Consider the following 23,573-nt stretch of genomic DNA (forward strand, 5'->3'; position numbering starts at 1 on the left):
TCCGCTGTTCCCTGCCTCCGTTCTCACGCTAATAGAGAGATTTCAGGCAAAAGAAAGGGCTGGAGCTCTGCCATGCACTCCATGGACACTGATGTCTCACCGCGTCTTGTCCACCCACTGAAGGGGTCGGTAACAACTCTACATCTTTAGCGTAAGTATTGCCCCCCATGTACACTTCCCTTTCTCCTAGGTACTCAGCCAATGCCACCACCCAAACAGGGCTCCTAAGAAAAGATGAATACTGGGATTGCCACTAACAAGGTTCACACTGCTGGGAATCCCTCCGCAGAGCAGCATTGCTTAGTGTTCTTATCCCTATTTCACAGAACAAACAAACCAGCCAGGCTGCCTCACATACACAACAGGTTTGGAGGTTCCATTTTTAAGGATGCGCCGATTCCACACAGCTTGTCACTGCAGCCAGGAAACACCTCACACGAACAGTTCTGTACTATTCAATATGAGCAATGCTATGCAACACTGACCCACTCGCAGCCTCCGTCATGAGACAGGAACTGAGCCATCACAATTGCTGAGCTTTCTTGGCTCTCCTTATACCCAGCCTCAAATCAAAGAACCTCTGCTCATTTTGGCATAAAGTACAACCTCCCTTTCCAAATTCCATCTCTGACTGCTAAATCCTTGCCTCGTTAGGCCTCTCTGGAGACACAACACACGTCAGAGTGCTGCTGGTCCCAGAAGACACCCTGGGACGTATTTGTCCCGGTTTCCTGTTGCCCTCCAGAGATTTTCATGACTAAGCAGAACAAAACATCTTCAGACACTTTGTGTGTCAGTTCTTGGAACACAACCAAATACAGAGCCCAGAAACCAAGATCTGGACTGAAGTTTTTAGCATTAGGTGGAGACGAGAATTTCAGGTGTTTGGAAGAACACAACTGGTTAAGCTGTTATATGTAGACAAAGGCTCCAAGAGACTGGAACCTGATCTACACAGCAAACCAGTTCTTCCTTCCGCTGACCTAGTGCAAACCTGCTTGGAAGGTTATTCAAGCTACACAGGTCCTGCTCTGATTTGACTTTGATCAATTTTCCCACAACATAAATTAACTCATAATAGCACAATCTTTAGGCAAACCACAAAAAATGAAATTAATAAAGACTATGCTCACATTGCCGTCAGAAAAGTGACACCAACTTGGACAGCTTACCTGTGCCTTTTACTCTGTAGAGAGCAAACTTACAGCAATCATTTGGGTTTAAAAAGTGTGATGGTGTGAGAATTCGAACAAAACTAGCTATTTCTAGCACCCCATGAAGGGTGTATGGCCCACTGTGCCTGTAACACAAGACAATGTGTAAGGATACAGTTCCCAAACAACGTCAGGACGATGAAGTAAATGGAGGAGAACATGCCCGAGCGGACGCCACCCTGTGACTCTATCCCATGGTACATCACAGCATTCCAGTCTTCTCCTGTCAGGATCTGCACAGCAAAAGTTGAAAGAGAAGAAAGGGTGAGTCAAAGGAAAGACAAAGACAGGAAGGTCTGGGGGAACTGAACTAAGCAGCTTGATGCGATCCAGGACTGGTCTCTAGGTGGAACATGGGTGAGCGTGTTAGTGTGGCAGGCTGCACTCTTGGACATCAAACTCCAGCCCTGGGTGGCTTCACCCCAGGATGGATGAAGCTTTCTACTCTGGCACAAGCAAAGGAGGAGGAAGGATCATTGGTGAGGGACTCCCATTGTCCCATTCCTTCCTGCTCTTGGTTACATGCCTGCTGCCCACCTCCAGCCGCAGGCTCTCATGCACAACACTTCAATTCCAGCAAGATTTCCCCCCTCTCCATTTTTAAGTCGTGTGGAGATACCAGGTTTCAACAGCTCCGTGCACAGCATCTCCCCCACAGGCCTCCAAAACCTCTGACCACTAAGACCTGAGTGGAAACTCTGCCAGTATCAACTCCTTTCATTGACTTCTTACAGCAAGGGTTTGCTCAGCTCCCGCAGCTCTCTTCCACCATTCCTCTGTTCCTCAGGGCTGCAGACAGCCCTGGTACCACGAACATCACTGCAAACGCCATTCACTGGGCAGCACAACCACTGCCAGGAGGTTGCACCACGATGGATTCTTCTCCAGGTTTGCTGCTTGCTCAGGCCAGAGGGACCCTTCAGCCACCCAGATGGCCACAAACCACAAAGAAACCCTTAAGCAGAAGCAATAACCAATGTGCAGAGGACAAATGAGAGTAGCTTGAAGGGGACTCTGATCTTCCTCTGTGATCACCTTGTATAGAGGTGAGCACAGCCTGGCTCTGCAGAGCTGTCCTGGCTGCAGGCTCTGCACACTGACCTGAGGCTAATGAGCAAACACATGAATAATAGCAAAACTAATCAGAGCAAGTGAAAACACCTAAGACTCAAATCACTGCCATGCTAAATGCTAATCTTGCACCGAGTCCCCTGCCATTCCTGGTCTTCATCAATGACTGTAACAGCAGCATTTTGGGCACATCAACACTTCATCTACCTGCCATGGCAGAGTCAAGGATAGTCACTTTCAGTATACTGTAAGATGCCTATTGGGATGTGAAGCTCGAATTCCTAAATAGAAAGCTGTTTATATATTTAGTAGAAGAAAATAAAATAAGCACCAAAAAAAGCCCAAAGCATGATGCATGTTGTAGTAACCAAGCCCCACGTGCATGCAGCACACTCAAAACAATTACACATTCCGGACTAGTCATCATCTGCTGACAGAGACAAAAACTCTTGCTGCAGGGTTGGTGCTGATAGCTGCAATAGGCTATGAGTAAATCTATTCAAGGACATACAGTGCATACACCAACTTGTATCCTAAATGCAAAGTCTGGCCTCAAATAACTCAGAGACCACAGTCCAGAGCCCGAGCCTAACCCATATTGTTACAACTACTCTAGATTTACATCAGAGAATAGGAACCAGAGCACTGGGCTTTCAACTTTGGCACTCAATTATGCAAAGCACTGTTCACAAACTTGCGTTCACATCGTTTCCATGAATCCTCAATTGTTCCTGCTTTCTGTGAATAACCATAAAGTGACCTCTGTTCACACAAACGTTCATGGAAAAGGAAAGCAGGGGCAATGTTTCTATGCCCTGCAGAAGACCAGGACTTGCAGGTATCACAAATTACAACTTCACATAAGCAAGTCTAGCGGTTAGTTTATTTATCACTCTGCAAAAGTCTGCCTGGGCAAAGATGAGGATGCTCTGATGCTCTGGCAAGAGGACAGACACTTTGACCTGGTGTCCTTCCCACTGCTCGTGCTTTCACCCATCAGCTGGAGGAATTACTTAAGCCATTAGGTAGCAACCCTCAAGGATCATAACACATGCAGTAGGTAAAAGCCTTTCTGCTCTATAAAGTCTCTGTTTATGGATGCTATAAGAACTTCTTGCTATAGCAGAGAAAGGACAACATTGCAAAAGGAGGGGTGCAAGCAATGAGGACTCTGGAGTGAGATGAAACCCAAACATTTTGTTTTTCCCTGGCCTCAAAACTGCTTTTGCCTGCCCCAAATGAACATTCTGTGGAGTGCCTGTCATAATTTAACACTTAGGCTTAGCTGAGGAGGCACCAGGTGATGGAATAAGAACAACTGTCAAGAGCTGCTGTGAAACATTAATGGACTAATGAGCACATTAACAGTGGGAGACACTCAGCTGTGGAGGAATCATGCTGCACCATTCCAAAGGGCTGTCCTCAAACAGAGATGCTTTCCTGAGGAAGGGCCTGAGTAAACGCAAAATCAGTATCAGATCTCTCAGGCAGGTCAGCTAGGGCAGCCGGAGCACTCAGACATTCAACCGAAGCCAGCTCTGCATCCTGCACCTCAGCAGGGCACCCATCAGCAGAGCTGAGGTTTGGTCCCATCCTGTCACTGTGACTCTTCACCTCCAGTGGTCACCAGTGCTCTGCCTCTTAGCAGCCAGCAGCATGTGATTACTCACATAGCAGCTCTGAGGGAGGAGAGCATGTATAGTTAACATGCCTCCTTCTGCTTTTTAGTCTCTGCACTCAGTGATATTGCACACGCTTCCAACTTGATTGCTGGAATTGGAACATGCAACTAGTTATTTTGCATGTGTATATACATCATCATAGAATGGTTTGTTTTGGAAGAGACCTTAAAGCTCATCTATCTCCAAACCCTGCCACGGGCAGGGACCCCTTCCACTGCAGCAGCTTGCTCCAAGCCCCTGTGTCCAACCTGGCCTTGAGCACTGCCAGGGATGGGGCAGCCACAGCTTCTCTGGGCACCCTGTGCCAGCGCCTCAGCACCCTCACAGGGAAGAGCTTCTGCCTAAGAGCTCATCTCAGTCTCCCCTCGGGCAGGTTAAAGCCATTCCCCTTGGCCTGTCCATACAGGCCCTTGTCCAAAGCCCCTCTCCAGGTTTCTTGTAGCCCCTTTATGCATTGGAGCTGCTCTAAGGTCACCTCAGAGCCTTCTATTCTCCAGGCTGAACAAGCCCAGCTCTCTCAGCCTAGAGACAAACTATAGTTTGTGTTTGCATTTTGTCTATACACAACCTGTCATTCAGCTCACAAAGCCTTTTTTGGGAGCCAGGAGCTGCAGAAAAACACGCAATGCTCTTCAGAGGGCATTTAGGGAGAGCTGTGCTCAGCTGCACCCAGCACTGAGCTCAGCCAATTCCAGGTGACAAAAATACCTGGAGACGCGTGACAGGGGACTATGACCCAGCCAGATCTGCTGAGATCAATGGGGCTAAGGCAGGCTGCAGAACACTTTAAACCTTCTTCCCAAACAAAGACTCTCCAAAGGGGTTAGGAACAGACAGGATGTATCTGGCTTTATTATGTTTGTTCAACGCATCAAATGCATTCACTGAATGATGCTACTCTGCTCATTAGAGCAGCAACAGAAGAAGCCCGCTTTGCTTCTTGCCCAAGTTGATGAAGTCAAGGTTAGAAGAGAATCCAAAGCCCATACTGAAGAAACATTGACACATTATTTGCAATTCAATGGAGAAGGGGGGAGTGGACTGGGAGCAGAGGTTATCAAAAAGCCTCGGTGAGGCTGCTCTGAGCTAATTCAGTGCTGATGGGTTTTGCCAATTTTAATTCATAGCTTTAAGGCTCTATACAAATGTCATCACATGAACAGTGTTTTCCTTCGTCCCACAGCCGCTGCGTTACAGGGGTGCTTGCCTCAGGGATAGAAAGGAAATACTTCAGCTAAGTACTCTCAATAGTATTGCTCTAGTCCCAAAAGCAAACTAAAACATGAACACTTCCAGAGGCTCGTATCTTGAGCCTGACTCAGGTTCAGTTCTGGCTTTGTGGCAATAACATTACATTTCTGTAAGCCCTTCTTTGATAAGTACCAAAAATACTATGCAAATACTAATCTACCATGATTTGCAATATCCTGTGAGGTAAGTACTACCAAACCTGCTTCACATCTGGAGAGAAGCAATACCCATATGAAGGTCATTATGGTCACAGGACACATTTTCTTTTAGAGTCTTTTTCTGGTTTAATCAAAATATTTTCATCAATTCCTTGCTTCCCTCCTTTTTCCGCCCTCTTTTAGGGATATGACACTGAAATACATAATCCAAGCCATGCTGAGACCTATGAAAGTTTGGATCTAAGGTCAAGTCCACGTCAAGAATAGGCCAATGCTATAAATGCCAGGCAGTCTTCCACAGAGCTGTGAGGTGTTACCTGAGCACGGAACAGGGTGCAGCACTCTCAGATCTCTGAAGTAACTGGTTTAATACAGGCATGCAGAGAACAGCTACAAAATTATGCTCTTAAATCTGAGCAGTGCTGCTGCCAGAGCTGCAGACTCCCTCCTGCCATCACACAAACCTGCCCAAGGCTGATGCCTCTTTCGGAGCTTCCCCATTGCCTGTAATTCTTATCCAGCATTATCTTATCTTGAGCTATTACAGTGCAAAATGCTCCATTATTTCCTCATTGCCTGAAGCTAGCTCAGGCCTCTCTCCTCATTATATTATGGTAACCACAGGAGAAAGGGAAACAGGTCAACTGCTGTCTAGGACTGCAGAAAGGACATTGATGCAGCAGGGCACATGCAAGTGCTGCCATCCCAGCACGCAGCCCCAGGCAGGGACCTCAGAAGAAGAGAACATGGGCACAAACAGACTTTAAGCCAGGCTCAGAGATGTCTATTTAACCAAATGCCTGTTTTGTTCCAGTTTTCTTTAATTCATCATAAGCAGGAAGAGATGCCCAAGAATTCATTTTCTCCCAGGACAAGGTACAGCTTTACCTGGAATACTGTGAGGATGGCAGCAGGGAAGGTATCAAAATTCGTGGTTGGTGTTTCATCTTGGAAATTGAATCTAGAAAGAAGAAATAAACCCAAGAGCAGTAAGGGCCAAGCAGGTCTCGTAATACCCTGTAAACTGAGTCAGGGAACAACATTTGTTCTACCTGGCAATAACACCGCAGGCAGTCACAGAAGGGAACATATCTCTGAGATGATGCTTAACAAAACTATTAGCAGAAACTCAATTTTATTGCTGGAGAAAATTCAGATGCTGTGACATTCATTTTCACCCACAATTAAAAGAAACAAGAGAAATCTCAAAGGATTTTGCAGAATGGATCACTCCAAGAGGTTTTTGCTTCAAGTGTGGAATTCAAACCTGAAATTGCCCTTTTAGCAGATTATTTCATTTTAATATTTTAAAGATAAAACAGTAAATGTCTGGAAAAACAGACAACAAGCATGTTTTCTCATTTCAAAATCCATGCTGCAGCTCAAATGGTAATATTTTGATATTTCTTGTTGCAAAACTCATCACAAACAACATTTCTAATGAGAAAAAAATCGGCTTCAGCAGAATTATGTTTTCCAGCAGAAAAATATTCCAAGTGAATAAATTCAGAGAAAAGAATTTGCCTTTTCCCTAACAGTAATAAAAACTGCTGCCTCCCCAGCCCTGCTCCAGAGCTCTGGGTGCACATGGTGACCATGGAATGACACAGGAGCTTGAATTAGGGTAACTAGAAAGAATTCAGCTCCAGGTAAAAGAGCAGAAGAGGATTTGCTTTCCTATAAACCAGCGATCACTTCTCAGCATCCCAGGGAGTCTGACATCTGTACCCAGGATGTGAATCCTTCATCCCTGCAGACCCTGCAGCATTCCAGGTGCCTGCTTTCAGATTACCCCTGAAAGGACAACGATGAATTACACTTACTGTCCTCCAAAGAGCTGCATCCCCAGCAAAGCAAACACCACAATGAAGAGGAAGAGCAGGAAAAGCAAACTGATGATGGACTTCATGGAGTTCAGCAAGGAGACCACCAGATTCCTCAAGGAATTCCAGTACCTGCATTGACATAAGAGCAGCAAAGAGAGAACATGAGAAGGAGCAGAGCCTCTGGTGAGAAACTAATATGATCTATTATTATAAAAAAGGAAAAGAATGGCCAGGAACATCAGCATCTTTAAATGACTCTCCATGACTGGAAAATACAGCTCACTGAAGAGCAAAACCTCTTGTAGGATCTCAAGGGCAGAGATGGCCGCCTCGGTGCACGTGTACCCATGCAGAGCAGTTGTATGCAGTGACAGTGGTTGGTTTAATTCCTCAGTAACTCCTTTTTTTGATGCAGATCTCAGCCTTTCTGTATCTTCTCCTCCAGCATGGCAGCCAGCAGTGGTGTCCAACCGGGGATGTATCAATGTCATGAATGGGGACAGCAAAAACCTTCCTTCGTAAGATACGAATCAGCTCATTTCCAGTGTGATGTCTTTGTGGTGACCATCCAGCTTGTCAGATGCTAATACCTATAAGTGGACTTAAACTCCCACATGTTCAGACACCTGTGATTTCTGTAGATGCTCAACACACACATTCATGAACAATGAATCCATTCCATTCACGCACGATGCCTTCACTGTGGGGCAATTCAACCACATGGTTTAAGCATATAGGACCAAGCAACAGCTTTGGACAGTGAAAACAAATCTGGGACATTAACTCCAACTTGGCAACAGGGAATGGCTCAGCATGAATCCTGCCTGACACATGCAAGTCGCCTCTGGCCAGATACTGAAGTTAGTTTGCTTTTACCCCTCCTATCCCCCGAGATGGCTCCTGGCACACTCAGGCAGGCACATCGAGTGACAACGTGCGGGAGGGTGCTCAGGATCAGCTCTCTTTCCTGGCTTTATTGCCCTGCTGGGAACAGGCAGGGAGCATTTATATTAGGAAAACTAATGAATCAGAAAATGCAGAAAGAGCTATCAAGCAGAGGAGCTCTTTGACAAGCTCCTTTTGGACAGACAGGCAGAACAACAGGGCTGGAGCAGACAGGAGGGATCGAGGGATTTAGAGCCATTTCACGTGTCCTCTGATAAAAGTTTTGAGACCATGGGGGAAGATTTTCCTCTCTTTTTCTGCAGTGACTTCCCTCTTCCCCACCACCCAGCACCAAGAGCTGCCATTCAGAGGGCACTCTCAGCAGCAGCTCTACCACCCTGGCCTGTGTGTCCTCTGGCTGCAGTTTTATGGACAGATGCATGCTAAGCTCCCTCCTGCAGTGCAGCTGTGGGTATCCAGCAGAAGGAAGCCCATGGATTCCTCCTGTCTGATGGGAAGAGAAGCTCAGAGCTTGAGTCAGAAGCACAGAAACACCATCCTTTCTCTTCTCTGTATCTCTGTTTTCCTCCTCTTCCTTCCCACAGGTGTAGCTGGGAGAACTGAACCAGCCCATGTTTCTCTGTGCTGCGGATGATACTGACGCGTGCATCCCAGGAAAAGCAGGATCGTGCATTCCCATTGACCCATTCCAAGAAAAGTTATGTCATCATACAGCGATGGAGAGTTTCAGGGGAAACTCTCTGGGCCAAATCTAGTCAAGGTTAGCTCTTCAGCAAAAGGGGCTGAGCTTCTATCATTGGAGATGGAGGAAGTGTTTGCTGCTCACATGGCTCTCCACCATTTGACACGATGGCTTCAGGCAACGCCTGCCACAAAAGCAGCTAACACAACCTGGCATGAAATACATGGGGAGGCTCTGTCTTGCCCTGGAATAGCTCAGCACTAAATCCTGCCTGACTACATAGAGCCAGGATATAAACAGGAGTTGCATTTACAAGTGCCAGTCCCCATTCAGTTCTGTGATGACAAAGAGGAAAACCTGTGAAGCTGCTTTCTTCTTGTCCTCTTTGGTGGATTTTAGCCCTTCTTTAGCTGTGTCCACTCACGGTGCAGCTTTCTGCCACCCTTCAGGCTGACTGTAATTTAACTTCTTAACTATTGCATCACTCTGCTGTCTGTAGTCACTGATTTGGGAGGTATGAATCAGAAGGTCTAATAGCATCGATTATTCAAGGCATTGGAGTGCAACTGGCTTCTATTAAACACAAAGAAAAATAATAACGAACAGGACATGGAATTTCAGAGGAAAGTTTCTATGAAAGAGATGGAAAAAGGAAAACTACTGAGGGTCAGGATGTAAAATAAAGCCTGTAATGAGAGCACGTAGGCAGCAATCTGTGCCTTGTGCCACTGCTTTGGTCACTCTCCATGAATGATGCTAGGGCTGAGCTGGTCAGGCACTGGGATAATGTGGCCCAGCAACTCTGAGCTACCTCCATGTGAGCAGGAGGTGAGATCTGGCTTCTGGTAATGTGATGAACACATTTGCCATGTCAGGTTCAAAATCAACATGGTGAGGTCAAGGGAACTTCAACATCAGTGGGGTGGCAGTTTCACTGGCTGTGCTAAGAAGGGGTATAGCACTCGGCTGGTTCCATGATGTCCTTTGCTAAGTTAAATCTCAGGCTCAACCCTTTATTATGTTGGCTAAAACCCTGAATAGTCAAAGCTTGCAAAGAAAGATCATTTTAGCATGCAAAAATGTCCAAAATTAGTCAAAAGTACAACACACAATAAGATACATTGAATCTCAGTAGCTCTGGATAAAATTAACTGCTGACTTGCTATGAATTTCTTACAAATCCTGAACTTTTCCATAACTAACAGTAGCTCACAAGTAAACTACAGTGATATTTGTGGGGCAGGCATCCACCTGTTTTGCTGAACATTCATAGAACTTCATGTTTCCAACTCCTTTGTCCCCCAGTACAAATGACACAGTCTCACACACAGCTCTTGGTTCTACGTGATGATTAGCAAATACAAATGAGCAAATCTTGCAGAGCTGACAAAACCCATGTGTCTGAATAGCTGTGAAAGTACCTGTGTACTTTAAATTACTGTTGTTCTCAGCTGTGATAATTTGTGCTCCATCAATTTGAGATGGCTGGGTTTGCTTTGGGGGGAGACGCTGTTCTCCTTTTTGTTACTTTAAGCTAAGAACAACTAAAGGGGTGATGGAAAGAGGGGAGATATAAGGAGGTAATGGTCTAAATGGTGTAGAAAAGCAGAAAAAAGTGGAAAACAACAGCAAGAACATCAATTTTCACACCATAATTTTTAAATCCTGCAGAAATTGCTCTAGATGGGTTTCTAAATTGCTACTGCCAGTGCATGTTAGTGCAAGGCATGAGCATGAAGACAACTGAAAAGCTGGGGCAACCCAACTCCTAGTGACAATTCAGCTTCTCAGGCTCAAGGCTGAAAACCTCAGACATACCCAGAGCAGACACAGCACAGGCAGCAGCAACACACTTCGTATTTGTGTGAACACAGTGGTTCAGGTGCCAGGATTTGGTATCTGCCAATAATAAGGGGAGCTTGGTAATTCCTAAATACTAAGTATTTCCTAAATACTTCAGGAACAGTCACTGGCTCAGCAGCAGGTAAGGACAGTGGGTGGCTTATGGAGCTTAGAAAATTGATAAATTTTTTTCTCTTATCACAAGAAAAAAGGGATCAGCTTGTGAGATTTTTGTTTCAAGGAAGCCTAAAAGCAAAGAAAAGAAGGATGCTGTCATGCTCATCACTGCACTGTGGAACCTTCTACATAAGGACAGACAAACCTCTACAAGATCCTGGGGAAAGGGCTATTAAAAGTTCTTGTGGATGCAAACACAGGCTCAGGAACTCCCTAAACTTCCAGAAACATGGATATCACAGCCAAGGAAAGGGCACTTCTCTTCCTGCCCCCTATTAAGGCCAATGCAGACGTACAACGTTAGGACTAACAAGAGTGTTATCCTGCTGATGATACAGGTTTCCATATGGTGCTAAAAGTCTAATCCGAGCAGAAGGGGAGCTGGACTTACTTTGTTACTTTGAATATCCTCAGCAGTCGAAGCGCTCTCAGGACACTGATGCCAAATGAGGTACCTGGTTTCACTGCAGCCCAAATGACTTCAAATATACTTCCCACGATCACCTGCAACAAGAGTGCATTTTACATAAAGCAAAACTTCTGCTTAGTTCTTCTTGGTTCACCTAAGGAGGTTGATGACAGAACAAGAATCAGAGCATGGTCTGTGCTGGCTTTCTTGTGAAGGCTTCAGTATTATCATGAGTTAGCCAACAACACTGAAAGACCTTGTTCCAGCTTCTTAAGGAACTTCTGTTTGAGGAGAGGGGCCTTGGACAAGGGTCAGCATGGACAGGCCACGGGGAATGGCTTTAACCTGCCAGAACAGGGGAGACTGAGCTGAGCTCTTAGGCAGAAGCTCTTCCCTGTGAGGGTGCTGAGGCGCTGGCACAGGGTGCCCAGAGAAGCTGTGGCTGCCCCATCCCTGGCAGTGCTCAAGGCCAGGTTGGACACAGGGGCTTGGAGCAAGCTGCTCCAGTGGAAGGGGTCCCTGCCCGTGGCAGGGGTTGGGACTGGATGAGCTTTAAGGTCCCTTCCAACACAAACCAGGCTGGGACTCTATGAACTTTCTGCATTCCAGTCTACAAAAGGGCAAGACCAAATGCCAACGCTTGATTTTCCCACCCAATGCAGTATAGTCAGTACAGCCTGCAGATGCAGGGGACACTGCACCATCCTCCCCTTCCCATCTAAAACACCAGAAGTCTTTCATACACAGCACTGAAGAAGCTGTGTATGAGGACTTCATACACAGTGCTCCATACCTGATACTAATGAAGCATCAGGTGTGGGCAAGATTAGCCGAAACTTCTGGCAACTAAGAGTCTTTATGAGAGCAATTAAGGTAATAGCTATTAAGAGATCCTGAAAACCTAGCACGTACAGCCCATCATCAGGTAGGCTCTCAGGTTATTAGAAAAATAGCCCTAAATCAAAGTGATTTTTTAGGTTTTGTTTTGTTTTCCTTGTTTGTTTTAATGTTGGCAGAGAATTAACTGCAAGTGATAGAAATCTCTGAAATCCTTTGTTACAAAAAGCACAAAATAACTCCTAATGGGTTAAGCACAATTGCAAAGGACAATTATATCCACACAGGTTACCGCACAGTTAATAAGACAGGCATTTGGCTGCCAATTGCAGTTATTACTTGCATTAACCCAGCATCTCAAAGCTCCCATTGACCACGGTCCCCAGTTGCATGAAGCACCATAAACACGTTATCACCAGACCTCTGCAAGCAGCTGGCCTGTGTTGTGAGAGGGAGCCTTAATGGGAACTCAGCGCTGGAAGAGCTGTGTCTGAGTACCTGAGCAGTGTTGGGAGACTCAGCAGCTTGGAAACAAATTCCTTTCCTAAACAGAAACCTGGATGTTGTTTCAAAACCACAGCATTGCTTGTAGCTTCTCTGCAAGAAATGCTGTACCCTCAGCTTCGAGAAAATGCAGAGGAAAGGCAAAGACACAGCAGTTGCTGATCCAGTCCCTCCCATCAGAAGAAGAAGGAACTAAAACTTCTCTCCCACAGTCTTTCACTCTTGAGACTCCCTCATGAATCAGCAGAAACCTTTCCTGAGACACTCCATATGTGTCTCCTTTGATAACTGATTTTGCTGTCATCTCCACACAGCCTCCTGGGAGCTTGTTTCACATGAGACCCCACTGGACTGTTGCTCCCAAGACTGATGCCGCTGTGATTTGTTGTTTCACTCTTTGCATTTGAATGGTTTCATCTTGATGGTTTGTCAAACTAAACTGACTACAGATCCCTGTGATGTCCCAGTGGGGGTGAAGTAGCTGAATTAATTCTGGAGGCTGGAAGGTGGGCGAGGAGGAAGAAACATAGATAGAAGCTGGATCCCCATGGATTCTCTAAAGAAGGAAGACTTAGACCGACAGCTTTACCTCCTGGGAAACACTCAGCAAAGCTTATTTCCAGTGCTGCACTCACAATAGCATGATGCAAAGCAGAGAGACCAACAGGTTCATTTCTTGCTTAGGGCAAGCTTTTAATTCTCCCTTAACAGGAGGCTGGAACTAGATGAGCTTTAATGTCCCTTCCATTCTAGGATTCTATAATACCTGTAGCCTTGGATTTAGGAATGGTCACTTACTGAAGGTAAGAACGCTTCCTCTCCTCCATTGCCAGAGCAAACCTGAAGCAGTAAAGTTTGGTCCATGGAGGAGGAGAATCACTCCCAGCATTTCAGCAGATAAAGACTAGAAGCAACAGACTAAATCTTGGAGAGAAGGACTGGATGATATGCACAATGAACTGTCTCCCTCTTGCCTGTGGCTGTATCACAAGCTTCACATCTGGTTTGTTAAAGAAACCTTCTAGACTGATTCCAGCTCTGGGATGCAGTGCTCAGCCCACTCTAAAGGTAAGAAATGCTGAGTTAACCTCTGTGAGGACACCTTACAGCCTAATAGCTTTCGATGAGTAAATTAACATCTGCATGTAATGCTCCTTGTTAGACAGAGTCAAAACTGACCCCATTATTGACACTTCAGTGCTGTAGTTCTAACATGAAGAGGAGAGCCTGTATTTCTGCAGTAAAAGGATGTGAGTTATTACCTTTCTGTCACCTAATCATGTGTTTAGACTTCTACTTCTGGGCACTCATGTCTGAAAAGTGCTGCCTATGTATCTTGAGGTAAAGGCCATTAAATGGTTGACTGGGGAGGTAAGCAATAAGATGGGGGGGGTTGTCTTTCAATCACCTCATTTAAATTGGAGAGAGAACCTCTCAGTAATCAGAGCATTTACTGGTGCTGATGCTGCGAACACCCTCTAGCTTGATGAGGAAATGCAATCCCCAGCTGTCACATTTCTTCAAAAAGGATGATAACTAGGGGAAGCTTAATGTGTTTCAGTGCAGCTCATTTATACAATGACAGCTTCCCACAGAAGGCACACACACAGCACCATTTCCCATGGATTCCCACACTCACCCTTAAATGCCAAGCCCCACTGAATAAAGGGAAAACCACATGTTCATCCACACAGACTTACCCCGAAGTCAAAGCAGTTGAATGAAGAGTGGAAGTAATTCCTTGGCCCCAGCCCATACATCTTCAAAGACATCTCAGTAAGGAACAGACCCAGGAAAACAAACTCTGCAAAATCTGCAAACAGGAGAAGAGATTAAATCAGTCCACAAGACGTCGGTAGGCAGATCTCACCACGTGGGGAACAAGGGTAATTGTTCACAACACTGACTGCCTCCTGCCAGGAGAAAATCCCTCTGGAACGGCAAACAGGACCCCAAGGACAGTTTCGCATCATTATTTCTATACGCACCACGGGCTGTATTCAGCCTTCAGGAGCTGTGAAGGCAGTGCTTCGTTTGTACTCTGGAAAGGTGGTATGAGCATTAAATAACACTCATCTTTGTGATGGAATTTCAAAAGAAAGCTCGGGATCTTAAGGTCTCATTGCTAAAGGTCTCATTTAATCACACAGATAATGCTTTGCAAATGTGTGTTTGGGACTTCTGTACCTACACTTGACAGGCACTTTTGGGAGCAGGGTGTAAGCTTTTGTAACATCCTCTCATGATAAAAATACCTTCAGATGCAACGGAACTGTTGCCTCTGAGAGCTCATATTCAGAGGTGTTGTGTCTACCGTTAGCACGTAACCACATTTATTTTTATTATGTCAGTATAACCACATAATTATGGAAGAACAAGTTTTGTTTCCTTCTGCTTCACATAGCACAGGCAAATAGGCTGTGAAGCTTTTGATGAGGAAATTTATCACCTACGGTGAAGCAAAGGGCAGAAACAAAATATAGCTGGAGACTGCAATTTCCACATCAAGTTTTTAGGTCTTGAAGCTACAGAAAACACTGCCTTTGGCATTTTAAGTCATGCAAGTTTAGACCTGGAGGCCAATAAGCAACAGCAACAATGGAATATTAAAAACCAAACATGAAAAGGGCAAAACCCCCTCTACATTACCAAAACAAACCAAATAGCGTAAGGCAAACCTCTCCCTCTAGAGAAATGATGAGGAAAAGAATCAAACTTCAGAGTGGAAATTAATCACACTGCTTAGTGCAGTACAGAAGGTTCTCAGATGCTGGAGCTGCGTCGATGCTACAAGAAAGTTATCATCTATAATTTCAGTTTTATTACTTCAGGAATAATAAGGACGGTACCAAACTTCTCTCAAAGGCGCACACAGACATACAGGGGGCAACACATGCAAGAACACATGCAAGTGGCAAGGAGGAAGATTTCAGCTAGGTAATCCTGAATCCCAAGTGCTTTGTACACCACCTGCACTATGTGGCTTCAGCTAACGAGTGTGGGGAAAGAGATGAGGGAATGCATGGCTTTTGCTCCATGCACGGCCTCGCACATTCAGACTGAGTGTGGCTGGCCCAGGCCCATCTCACATTGCTGCTTGTCTTTTGGAATTGCTTGGGAAAAAATACAGCTTCAATTATCAAAAAATAAAAAGGGGTTTTAAATTTCAAATAAAAGGCAGTCATGGAATAGCACAGGCATAAAGAGAAGTGAGATCCAGGAAGCATTAATCAGATGAGAAAGGCTTTATTAACACTTCAGTGAGGAGCCTACAAGGACACTTCTGCCAACATTTGCAGTAGAGAAGGAAATACCAGGAGAGTATTAATTATACCCTGCAACCTACTCCTCTTGAAAATAGGAGCAATATCATTAAAGGAAACTATCAAAGGCAGAGTGTTCACATTTGAGGAATAAGATGTCAAAGTATGAAGTCTGCCAACTTCTCAGCCTTTTTCCTACTGAGAGGTAGGCTCCATCCGCTGGATCTCAGTGCTCAGGGAAAGCACATGAAGGAGCAAGCACACCTCCATCTCCCTTTGAGCTTGGATCTTGCTCAGAGAAGCAAGATCCAACACCTGCATCATGCTACAACTTTCCTCTCCTTTCTGATATCAGATGCTCAATGAACAAACAGTTGTTTCCAACACAAGGTATCCCAGTGTAGGGAGTTATCCACAGTTTCACTGGCAACCCATCTGACTGCATGAGTGCAGAGGGTGTGAGAAAAGGACCAGGAAACCAATGGCAGGCATATAATGAGATGGATGACAAGTTCAGAAATACAAAACCACATAGTTTTAAAAAACACATGTTTAGTGGTATTGAATTCCCTTGCACTGAATTAAAAAGATCATAATTGTGAACTAAGAATGTTAAAATCCTGAATTATTAATAGCTGGCCCCATAAACCTGAAGCTTAAGCTAGTTTCCAGGTCACATCCTGAACTTCCATTCTGCACCACATGTACTTTGGAAATGGGAAGAAACAGAAGGCAAAACTCCCCCAATAAAGCATACGCATCTTCTCTGGATGTGAAAGAATTTCTGCTACTGCTGTCGCTCATTTCATTAGCCCAGAGGGAAAGCTTGCCCAGCGTTTGTGCTGACAAGAGTCTCTTCTTGCTGGGTAGTTATCACTTACGTCTTCAGCTTCATGCTTGGCAGAGCTCAGCAAGCTCAATGGTGCTTATTGGAATGACTTAAGTGGAAAGTCTCCCTATCACAAGGTTTGACACTAAGCCAGTGCTTTGAAACTGGTGGCCTTGCTTAGTTAGCAGACAAAAGTTAAAATCATAGGGAGGGGTTGTAGATCAGACTACAGAAAGCATTGCACATCCTCCTGCCGCTTCATATCTCACTCTGGCACGAAGGCTCTCATCCTCTTATCTGTTCACCAGACTCACCTTTCAGAGCTACATTCCAGGTACATCCCATAAGCTTCCACAGAGTAACAAAATACTAGGTAGTGGGAGTTTTACTGTTATTTTCACCAATAAATCTCAGTATGCTTTGCCAAGACAATTTTCATCGTTGTAAAAGAAGAAGGAGGAAAGAAACAAGGATTAATGTTCAGTCACCCATCTGGCAGAAGTATGAACAAAACCCAGGTATCAACAAGTGCAATGTTCCACCATCGGACTGATGCATCCTCCAAATACACATGCAAAACCAGGATATCATAGGAGAAAAAAGCTAGCAAAGGTCCTCGCTAAGTAAAACAAAACCAAGAAATATTTGATTGAAAAAAAGCAACAGGAAACATTAGAAACTCAGAGTATCCAAGAAACGTCTTTCTTCTGTTACTCTTTAAAGAGCCACCCGGCTTGACCCTTCACAGCTGATGACTCCCATCTAGATCAGAGTTCAAACCAGACAGTGACAGCTCTGTTTCAGCAGGTACCAGGTACTACAAATCATAGCACTGTGAGGACAAAGGATGGAGGCAAGGAGGTGAGGAAAATATGAACACAGTGAACAACTTGGGCAGAGGGAATTGACTTGCAATGAATCAGCTTCTCCAGTGGCAGATCAGAAACACGATTTCTTCTGACATGGCCTTGCCTATATAATTGCAAATGAAATTTCATTGTTTGGACCTCCTGGTACTCAGACCCCACATGTAATTTAATCTGCCTTAAGCAGAAGCATTTTGTAACGTGATTTAAGGGAAAAAAAGTTTGATACAAATACTCTTATTTCATTTCAAATTTGTGCCATTGGCAAAGGCTGTGCTAGCATCTTCTTGTCCTGCACGTTTGAATTAGACAGTTAGCAGCTCTTTTTTGTCAGTCACCCATGGATTAATTCCATTTCTGCCCTGTCCCCAAGTCCATTGTCTTTAGGAGTAGATGCTTTGGTTTTCTTTCCTCATCCTTCTTACACATTAAGCCAACCATGAAGAGAACCTCAATGGAATACAACTTCCTCCTCTTAGACAAAGCAGACGTGAAACATTCAGCAGCCGTAAAGAAATATGCTCACTCCAGAAAGCCTTTTTACTCACAGTTGCAAATGCTGCATATTTATATCCGGAGGGAGCTGGCTATCTACTTCAAAGGCAAACACAACATCATCAAAAAGGCCTGATTGCACCAGGCACATGGTGCAGCGCAGCACGCAGGGAAGATGTTCTCAGGCCAAAATTGCTAAAATACTGTTTTCAAATATTGTATTTATCAGAAAGTAGACATTCTGGATCTTGGTTTTAGACAGTCGTAAATTTAGGAGCAAGTCCAGAATCACTGTAATGTTAGCTTTAGAAACATTGAGAGTGCTGATTCAGGGAGGGCAGCCACAGGGGAAGGGAAGACCCATGAGAGGGCTTGCAAGCAAAGCCTGATGCCCTGGGTTCAGCCACGACACCTGACTAATCCTAAAACTATCTCACCACGCTCCCTAAAGCCCACTCTGTGGAAGCTAAAGAGCTCTGGTTCCCAACTGGAAAATATCTTAATCCTGCACCTCCACTGTGTGCCCACATTATGGATTTTGTCAATTTGTTGCCCTCAGTTGAAGACGCATCTTTGCTGCTACGAGATCTCAGTGATGCTTTTTGAGTCTAGACTACAGAGCTGTCTTCTTACAGAAGTCTCTGCTTTCTGAGGACACTGGCAGTGGTAGAAATTAATGCAAACAGATGACAACCATGGGTGGCTGCATGAAATACATACTTTCATAAGAAACCACAGCTTAAACTTAACAGAAGGTCCATGCTTCAGTGAGCAGAACATGCCACGTGTCCACGTGTAGTATGGCAAAAAGTCTTACTGCAATTTGGCACTGGAGTCTTTTCATACAGAGAAAGAAAATCTCTAATCTAATTTGGGGATAATTACAGGGCCATAAAGGATGTCTTGTTATTCATTGCACCCCAAGAGTTCAAAGAATTCCTCATCAAATCTAAACTAAAGGAATCCCAAGCCTCTTCTAAAGCTCCTACAGCTCCTTTTCCAAAGCAGTTGCAGTACTATGGAATATCAAGCAGAGAAAGCTAATCAAAACAATTCAAGAACAGAAAATTTCAAAGAAAAGACCAAGGGAAAAACAAATCAGTGAGGACTCACAGGCTTTTGCCAACCGCTAAGTAAAATTAATCTGTAATGTAATTAGACTTCTCCCCAGAGAGACAGGTATAATTGAATTAGAGGTGCCTGGGTAGAGTTTCAGGGTTTAGTGGATCCTCCCAGACTTTCCCACCCTTGTCTCCCACTTCTACAAGCTCACAAAACTCTTTATCAGTTCATTTCTAAGCACCTTCCCTGAGACAGCATAATTAGAATTGGCTACTTCTCTCTTGCTCTATGTCAGACTGACCAAGTCCTGCTCCTGTGTAGTGAAGTTCATGCATCATGGATTAACCTTAAAGCCATTTTCAAGCTGTCACTCTTACAGTTGAAAGATTTTGCCAAGAATTTCCAGGAGCTGTTTAAAGTCCCTTGGTTTTGTGATATTTTGTTCTGCCTTTATTTAATAGATTTGTACACAAATCTGGGGCAGAACAGGGCTTTCAAGGAGCACTCCCCAAGGGCTAAGCCACTTAGGGAGAGAAAAGTGTTTACTTCAGGGTTAAGACAGGCTGGCTGTGATATAGGGCAGACAGAGGTGGGTGGGGCCAAGTCCAGCCTTACCATGACCACAATAGCAAAGCAACCAGTTAGTCCACACAAAGTCCCACATCTCCTAAGGCATAAAATATTGCCCGCAATCAAAGTTAAACTTTAAACGTAGGAAAGATTATGCTATGAAAACTTGATTTAACTTAGATTTTAAGCAGAAGCTCTTCCCTGTGAGGGTGCTGAGGCGCTGGCACAGGGTGCCCAGAGAAGCTGTGGCTGCCCCATCCCTGGCAGTGCTCAAGGCCAGGTTGGACACAGGGGCTTGGAGCAAGCTGCTCCAGTGGAAGGGGTCCCTGCCCGTGGCAGGGGTTGGAGCTGGATGAGCTTTAAGGTCCCTTCCAACACAAACCATTTTAGGATTCCACAATCCCCCAGGAAAGTGGGCAGAAACCTCTAGTTCATTACTCATGCAAAGGCAGGCTGGGAGGATGAGGAGGATTTAACTCCCAAGAGGTTCTATGCTGCTTTTTCTGACTTTTCCATAAAAAAGAAGCCAATGGGATGCCTCATTCTTTGCTAGGTGGTTACCCTAACATGAAGAAACCAAAGTATGCTATCCAAGTGTTTCTGATACTAACTGACAATCCTGTTATGGACACATGCAGAGCTCCTGAAGGAAGGATCCACCCAACACCTGATCCCAGACACAGCACAATTTCAACCTTCCCTACACTTCAACTTCAGCTGAGGTAGGCTAGAAGCCTAATTTGTGGCCTCTGTCCCAGGTACATTTCCCACCTGGAGCTGTAGCTTTAATTCTAATCAACAGAAACATCCCTCCCAGCTCTCCTACGAACATTAAGTAGAATTTGCTGGCTTACGGATTTCTTTATGTTCTCTTAAAGAAGTTACTCAGAAGGTGTTCCCAAATCTGAGTTCGTAAACCTGAAGCCTTTTTTTTGTGTGTTGAAAGACTTAAAATTAGTTTTTTTCTAACATTTACTCCTACTTCAAGAGAAAATCCTAAGGCTTAAACTTGCAATTATTCTCCAGTGTATCTTACTATATCCTCTGTTAATCTTAGGAAATGGGTAAGCAAGAACGACTTCTGTGTAGTCTACCTCTCTTTTTGGTCTAAATCTTGGCAAAAAAAAAAGAACAAAGAAGGAAAAAGGAAAAATCAAAAACCAAACAATAAACCCAGAGTTGAAAGAAGCATCTCTCATTAGTGCTCCAGTTACCTGGTGCTATTGTTACAGCAAGCATTAACAGAGAGGTTTTGAAGCCAGAGCAGCAAGTGTTCTTGAACTTCTAGGTTTATGAAACAAAAACTTCAGATGTTTGCTTCCTTGTAATAAGGGAAAACCTAAGGATCTGAGCTAGAAATATTTAGCTTTCTAATTGATGCAGAAATCAAATAGATGTAGGCAGATAAGTCAAAATTATGGAGTTAGACTGCAGTATTTGGGGGGGGGGGGGGGGGGGGGGAGGTGTTCCTTCTCTTCTGTTCCCTTGTTTCAGAAGTTTGACTAAACAAATTCTGAACTAGCCACATCTGAATATCAAGTGCTGAACAACAGATTGGTTCCTGGCCATTTTAGGGTCAGGTCAACGCAATGGCTCTGTCTTCCAGAAACAAACCCTCCATCCCTTCCCTTCAGAAGGATGAACTTGCAGTGTCCCACTTTCAGCATCACCATATTCTTATCTTACTGATTTGTAACAGTTTTCCAACTCTAGGAGTCACAACCTTCATTAAAATAGACAAAAAAGCTCTGTCCCTCACCCTCCACGGTTGTTAAAATGGGCTTCACAAGCAAGTCTGCAGCCTCAGTGTAATATTGATGTTTAAAGGGTTTGGCTGCAGAAAGCTGTTTCTGTTTATTACTCAGCATAGCACAAAACAATATGCAATTCAAATAAAAATAATCATACTTCAAAAGCACTTACAGACTATCTGAAGACTGGACTGATAGGTGACCACAGGAATCAAGCTAAAATGAAAGCCTTTGCACAGATATAGTATAATCTTCTGTGTGGTATTACTATCATCACAGTTGCACATATTTTCTCAGAAGGGCATTGTGACATCTATCCCATCTAATCACACACCATTAGTAAGGAAGACACGATTATCAAACAAGACCTTCTATAAAATTGCAACCTTTTAAAGAACATGACAGTAATTGCCATAACTGCAGTGAAGTAGTGTAGGATTCTGTAAGCAGAGACAGACAGACATTCTTGACTTCCAGATAGTACTGCCCACTGCATGTGCTGCTCCACCAGGGACTTCAGAGCTGGCAGAGCTTTAAGTGTATCCACAGCAAAAGTCACCCACAGATGCAGATCAGCTGCACAGCGGCAGGAATTCTCCAGGACTCTGGGCAGATATTGATTAGACAGAGAAACCTGCCTTTACCCAAGTAGACAGCCATTCCCTCTCCTTTCATAAAGCCTGCTAAGGAACAAATCCTTCTGCCATGCTAATGGGTGCATCTAAGTTTCAGATAACGTTTAGGGTAACATTCGCATCTCAAACAAGTATCATGTCCTGGCAGATTTATTCTGAATTGTACAACTCAATCACACTTGAGTTACTAGAAACATTCATTAATGCATTTCTGACCCTCATCTGAAGGAGGCATAGGAAGGTGAAAACCAGACCTCATGGTGATGTGACAGCAGTGCTCGGAATGATCAAGAAGAGATCAAGAAGATGGAGTCCACAGTACTCACACAGCGCAGTGGTGAGCTTCTCTGGCTGGTCATAGTGCACCATCGCAACGCAGAGTGTGTTGAGGGCAACCACGCAGAGAACGATCCAGTAGAAGCTCTGAGCTTTCACCATGCGCCGGATGAAGAACCGGAACATCTTCTCTTTCCTCCTGAAGTAGGATGAGCTCTCGTTCTTCCCACTCTTCAAACTGGCACGGGCGAAAGGAGACCCTGGCATAGAAAGAAGAGTCACCACACCACATCCCGGCCAGCAGAAAGTTGGAGGATGTTGCTGGGCACACAGATCTGCACCCAAGCACCAGAAACACAGCTGAGCAGAAAGCTGGGCACATTGACTATGGGCTGAGCAAGGGATTCTTGCTTGTAATGACATCATGAGGGATGAAGGCTGAGATTTTAGAACTTCATGAATGAATGCCCTCCATTACCATCTAAAGAAACCAGGCTTCCAATTCTATGAAGCAATCTTGAATATCCCAGTTTAACTCATAACTTTTGGGTTCCTGGTTGCCTGGAGGTACAGCAAGAACCTGGCACAGCAGTATCACTGCCTGCAGTGTGGAGCACATCCTCTTGAAACTGGGCAGCTGGCAACAGGAAAGCTAGTCCCTATTTCCCCTACTCCAAGGACCAGGCAAAGACCCAGCCCTTACTACTGAATTGAGTGAAGTCTCCTTATTTCACCATCCAACTTCATGTATTTCTACAGCAGAGGGCTCAATGTGCCTCCCCGCTTCATATTTTGGGCACAGCTACTCATTTGTACCAATTCTGCCTGTATCAGCTATATTTTGAGTCTGGTCTGAAACCCTGGAAGAGAGTCAAGTGTTTTAACAATAGGAAGCTGACGGAAAAAATGATTTCTAATGTAAGCTCTCCCCCTGTGGCAGCAGGCACTCTTCAAACAGAAGATGAAAAGGCAATCTCCGGCCAGTGCTGAGGCAGGAGAAATCAGCACACGTTACTCAGACACGTGTATCCCTTGGAGTTCATCTGCAACAGCCGCAGACCCTGTTGCCAGCAGGGAAAATTATGACTGCCACAGGCTGCCCACTACCTGTTTCCTGCTGTGCTGGCACCCCTCACAGGATATAAGCAAACCTTGCTTATAGATGGTTTGTGGCAAGATGTTTTGTTTCACTGGAACGAGCTGCCCATGTAAGTTGTGAATACTCCGTCCATGGAAGGATGGAAAGGAAGGAAAACCAGGTTGGAAG

General features: G+C 44.7%; 1 protein-coding gene across 1 annotated transcript in view; it reads right to left on the reverse strand.

The window, feature by feature from the left end:
• LOC136022348 (voltage-dependent N-type calcium channel subunit alpha-1B-like) overlaps positions 1 to 23,573 on the reverse strand; it is a 289,675-nt gene that overhangs the window by 104,618 nt on the left and 161,484 nt on the right. Inside the window, exons 13-18 of the mRNA XM_065695506.1 lie at positions 22,357 to 22,566; positions 14,260 to 14,372; positions 11,201 to 11,313; positions 7,200 to 7,331; positions 6,265 to 6,337; positions 1,330 to 1,447 (exon numbers count right to left, since the gene is read on the reverse strand). Of these exons, the coding sequence (XP_065551578.1) occupies positions 1,330 to 1,447; positions 6,265 to 6,337; positions 7,200 to 7,331; positions 11,201 to 11,313; positions 14,260 to 14,372; positions 22,357 to 22,566 (759 nt within the window). The remainder of the gene's footprint in view (positions 1 to 1,329; positions 1,448 to 6,264; positions 6,338 to 7,199; positions 7,332 to 11,200; positions 11,314 to 14,259; positions 14,373 to 22,356; positions 22,567 to 23,573) is intronic.

Source organism: Lathamus discolor, chromosome 15, assembly GCF_037157495.1.
Source record: "Lathamus discolor isolate bLatDis1 chromosome 15, bLatDis1.hap1, whole genome shotgun sequence".
NCBI classification, from domain to species: domain Eukaryota; kingdom Metazoa; phylum Chordata; class Aves; order Psittaciformes; family Psittacidae; genus Lathamus; species Lathamus discolor.